Here is a 4,267-nt window from a genome sequence, read left to right as displayed (position 1 = left end):
CACAATCTAGACATTAACCCTACTTAGAATAAGCAAAATTTAAGATTGGAGGTTATTCTTCCTCTTCTCTCCTCCTTCAACTAGTGGTCAGTAACATCCTGAGACTGATGTTCTTGTTGGAGAATAAGGGGCTATAGAAAGAGGAGGAATTTTAAAAGAGAAGAGGAACAGTTATAAAACTCACTTTTATTTCACATTTGAACTCTTGATTCTACTTCATACATAAACACAAAGACACCACACCTATTTATACTAGTTGCTTCCCCTTTAGGATTGTGCCAACACATTTCAATCCAATGACTACTATTGACTCTCTAGAATATTCTCCTATCTTCTTCTACAAAAGTCATTAATTGCATATTCTAAAATTCTCTAAATAACTCTTTTAGAATATATTTCTAGAATCCTCTAAAACATTCATCAATACTAGCTGGAGAGGAGGTTGTCAGTCCAATTAGACCATATTCGATCCGTTCTATATAGGGGTTAAGTGTTTGTTATTGCTTTAGTGGTGGAATCAGTTTTTATGGCTCACAATCTAGAATCCTCTAAAACATTCATCATAAAGTGGGATTCTAGAATATTCTAAGGACTTTTCTAGACAATGGGCTCAATTAAAAGCCCAAATTAATCAAGTTTAATTTTCAACAGTTCTATATGTTTTAGCATTCTCTCATTCTACACGTAACAACATTAAGTCTTCGTTTGGGCTGGCTTTCTAGATGCTTCTTAAAGCAATTTTTTAGTACAAAATTAAAAAAAAATTGTACTAGAAAGTTGCTTTTAAAGCAACTAGAAAGTCGTCTCAAACGAAGCCTGAAACCTGAATCAGAAGATGATTTTCCTAAGGATAATTCAGACTATTTCAAATCAACGTAGTAGAAACAAGAAGAACTATTATGTGAAAGTCTCATCTCTACAGTAAGAGCTTTTGGCTAGATTTTTAGAGATTAGTGGCACAACTGAATGGGAAACTTTTTACAGTTAGTATCTCCATTTGAGTGGTTATCTATTTGTATCTCATTTGGCTTTGCTTTATACCTTTTTGGCTTCTTTTTTTTTTTGGAACTACACTGAATTTGATCCTTCTTTAGGGGGTATAAACGGAGAAATTATTGTGTGCGGAATCCGAATGCATTCGGATTCCAATCACCATCCGCCACATCACTGCATGCACTGGGCCCCGGAGTGCATCCGATGACGTGGCATGCCATGATTGGAATCCGAATGCATTCGGATTCCGCACACAATAATTTCTCGTATAAACGAAACTCCACTTCTGCTGTTGAGTTCAACCATTCTATAATTTTCATTTTCATTATTGAAAATTTTCTTTTATTTAAGAAAATAATATTATTCAAATAATAATTAAAAGAAGTCCTTACTTTTCTTATGGAGAAGGTGAAGTTGCGCGCTCTACATTATTGCCAATCATATTGAACATATTGAAGAAATAAAAATGATGTTATTGATATACATATATGATATTAATTTTTAATATTTTTTCTTCAATCTTAAATTTTTTTGTCATTATTATGAATTTTAAAATATAAAATTTCCATGATAAGTAAAATATATTTAGTCATTATCATGATCAGTTTCCATTGTTGAAGTTTTGTTACATTTGATTGATAAGTAAAATGTATTATCATAATGAAACATAAAAAATCATTTAAAAGGTGATTCTCATTAGTTACGAAATGTCATGTCCTGATTAACAACTCAAAAGTAAATTCCTCAGCTCACCCCATAAAAAATTTTCTCGTTGTATAAAAACCAATCATTTCATTAATCAGCCAACTAAGATTATAATAATCCTCTTTAATTTGGTTTAGCAATATCATTTTCAGGTTTAGATTCCCCATCTATTTCAACATACCACATTCTTGAAAACAAAAGTTCTTAATAAATTGTAGAATACCCTGCACACTGCAGTAAAATCATCTATTACCGACGGATTTTTCCGGCGGATTTCTGTCAGATTTCGATGAATCCGTGGGTGATATATAGATGATTTTTCTGTAGTGTCAAATTTTGCAATATATTTTTGTTTTATCTTTATATTCTAAAGCAAAATGTATAATAATATATCTTCATTTCACATTTTTTCCACATCACATAACACAATATCACATTGAAATTTCTCCACAAAGTGGTTTAGATAAATATATATATATATATATAATGTACAAGGTTGAAATGGCTTATTCAGCTACCATCAATTCTCATTTGTGAAAGAGAATTATTTAACATTTACTCATTCATACATAAATAAGCATACATAGTGCATGCACAAACCCCTTAGAGTAGCTTTAAGGTGTAAGTCAGCCAGCTTTGGCTCCTCATTATACACATATTATAAATATAGGAGAAACATTTGCTTAAGATGTTAATTAATTAGAACTAAAACTCAGCTCATGACACTCCCGATGCATAAGAAATAATGCATGGGACACAGATCATCCATCCATGCAAGATTTTTCGTGAACTGAATGTTCATGGCGAGTTTTCTGATTACTAGATAAATATGATCTTAAGCGATTGTTTTATCCCTTAAACACCCATGCATAACGATCAATTAGTTAATTAATCATTTCCTATTATCCCAAAGTTAATAGTTAAATGCTCCCATTAACTGCCAGGAAATCGAAGAATGGACGAGCTTTGCTTTGCTCCTGCTGATCAGTCTCATCCTTCTCATCTTCTACACTCGAACAACACTTTGTGCCATTGGAGTCGGAATTCACTTGTAGAAAATCATAAAACTCGATTGGATTCTTCCGTCCACCTGCAACAAGTTGATAATATATAGGTAAATACATTACCAGAGACCTAATTTTAATTTGGGTCTGTTTGCTTAATAGTATATTGTTAGTAGTAATGTTATCAGATAATAATATATGTTACATATCAAATATACTATGCATTTGATTCAGTATTATATACATCTATCTTACTTGAACAAAATAATGTTATGTCAAAAAAAAAAAGAACTATGATTATTATTATTTTTTCAGATAATCTGATATTCAGAGATTCATGAATATCAGTTATGAAATTATAATTTATAGATGTGAATAATTCAATACATATGCAATTTATACATATATAACATATATAATGAACCAAACATATGAAAACATCTTAAATTTCTCCATGATATTACCTAGGCTGAAATCAGCACCGAAACCATATTGAATCCATGACTGCAACTCATCTGAATTTGATCGAAAATCTCCGAGCAAAAAGCAGTTTTGTTGCTTTTTATAATAATTTCCTACCAAGGAGAAGAATCCTTGAGGATCCTTTAGACTCCCTTGCTTGCCTTGAGCATTACTTGAGCTCTCATCCATGATCACGGAAGAAGAAGAAGAAAAGGAGGGTCTCTTGCCATGAAACCTTGACCTCTCTCTTACTTTCCTTGCCATGATCACATGCCAGTGATTCTTCACAGCGTTATCTGTGCGCCCAGGAAACAGACGTGCAATCACAGACCATCTGTTTCCATGAATTCTATGAGAAGCTAAAAGCCTCTCTTCCTCATCTTCTGTAAAAGGACTCCTGTTTATTCTTGGATCTAACTGATTGAACCATCTCAACCTACAGCTCTTTCCTGCATAATCATACATAAATCTTAATAATTTCATACAATCTTATTTACTTAAAGGTGATAAATACCTTTCAAAAATTGCTTTTTAGTCTTTCACGTACCTGATCTTCCAGGAAGTTTCTCAGCGATTGCGTTCCAGTTGTGAGGGCCATATTTTGTAACCAAGTCTTTGAGTTTCTCATCCTCTGCTGGCCTCCAATGCCCTCTTGAACACATAACTGGAAGAAAAGAGAAGAAAAGAGAGAGAAACTCGGCCCTTTGGCAAGTTTCTTTCTTTACAAGAGAATTGAATAGAAGAAGCTAATTAAGATGTAAGAGAAGATTGGATATTGTTCATGGCCACGAATTCTTAACAGATGGATCGATAGAGATATTGCTATGAGCGGGTGGATATATTTATGGAATGGAGACAACCCTAATAGACAACCGAGATGCTTTAACCGATGAAATAAAGAGGAAAGTACAGTTCTCTTATGAGATAGAGTGAGATTAGAGAGAGATAGAGGCTGATGCTACGTGTGGACTAACCAATAAAGAGATAGAAAGGAGAGAGAGAGAGAGTGGGGTTGCTTGGTGGGGAGAATTTGTTCTTCTTTCAACATCTTTCCATTGTTTCTAACCTACAACGTCTACTTAGAACCTAACAGTCTTGGTCCG

At 33.3% G+C, this 4,267-nt stretch overlaps 1 protein-coding gene across 1 annotated transcript; it reads right to left on the bottom strand.

The window, feature by feature from the left end:
- Window positions 1–2,195: 2,195 nt before the first annotated feature.
- LOC110111576 (transcription factor MYB54) lies at window positions 2,196–4,049 on the bottom strand. The gene is made up of 3 exons (XM_020843502.2): window positions 3,712–4,049; window positions 3,167–3,613; window positions 2,196–2,788 (listed from the first exon to the last, which is right to left on the bottom strand). The coding sequence occupies exons 1-3, from the start codon at window positions 3,824–3,826 to the stop codon at window positions 2,619–2,621; spliced, it is 732 nt and encodes a 243-aa protein (XP_020699161.1). The 5' UTR covers window positions 3,827–4,049; the 3' UTR covers window positions 2,196–2,618.
- Between the last annotated feature and the right edge of the window lie 218 nt (window positions 4,050–4,267).

Source organism: Dendrobium catenatum, unplaced genomic scaffold (assembly GCF_001605985.2).
Source record: "Dendrobium catenatum unplaced genomic scaffold, ASM160598v2 fragScaff_scaffold_167, whole genome shotgun sequence".
NCBI lineage: Eukaryota > Viridiplantae > Streptophyta > Magnoliopsida > Asparagales > Orchidaceae > Dendrobium > Dendrobium catenatum.
Note: the sequence above shows the minus strand (reverse complement) of the source record. Positions and strands in the feature narration are given on the sequence as shown.

What these genes read in the sequence shown, in the direction of transcription:
- LOC110111576 (XM_020843502.2), bottom strand. Translation starts at nt 3,826, where the DNA reads ATGTGTTCAAGAGGGCATTGGAGGCCAGCAGAGGATGAGAAACTCAAA. An exon ending in GAAACTTCCTGGAAGATCAG is followed by an intron (nt 3,614 to 3,711) that starts GTACGTGAAAGA and finishes ATGATTATGCAG; the next exon opens with GAAAGAGCTGTAGGTTGAGA. An exon ending in CGGTGCTGATTTCAGCCTAG is followed by an intron (nt 2,789 to 3,166) that starts GTAATATCATGG and finishes AACTTGTTGCAG; the next exon opens with GTGGACGGAAGAATCCAATC.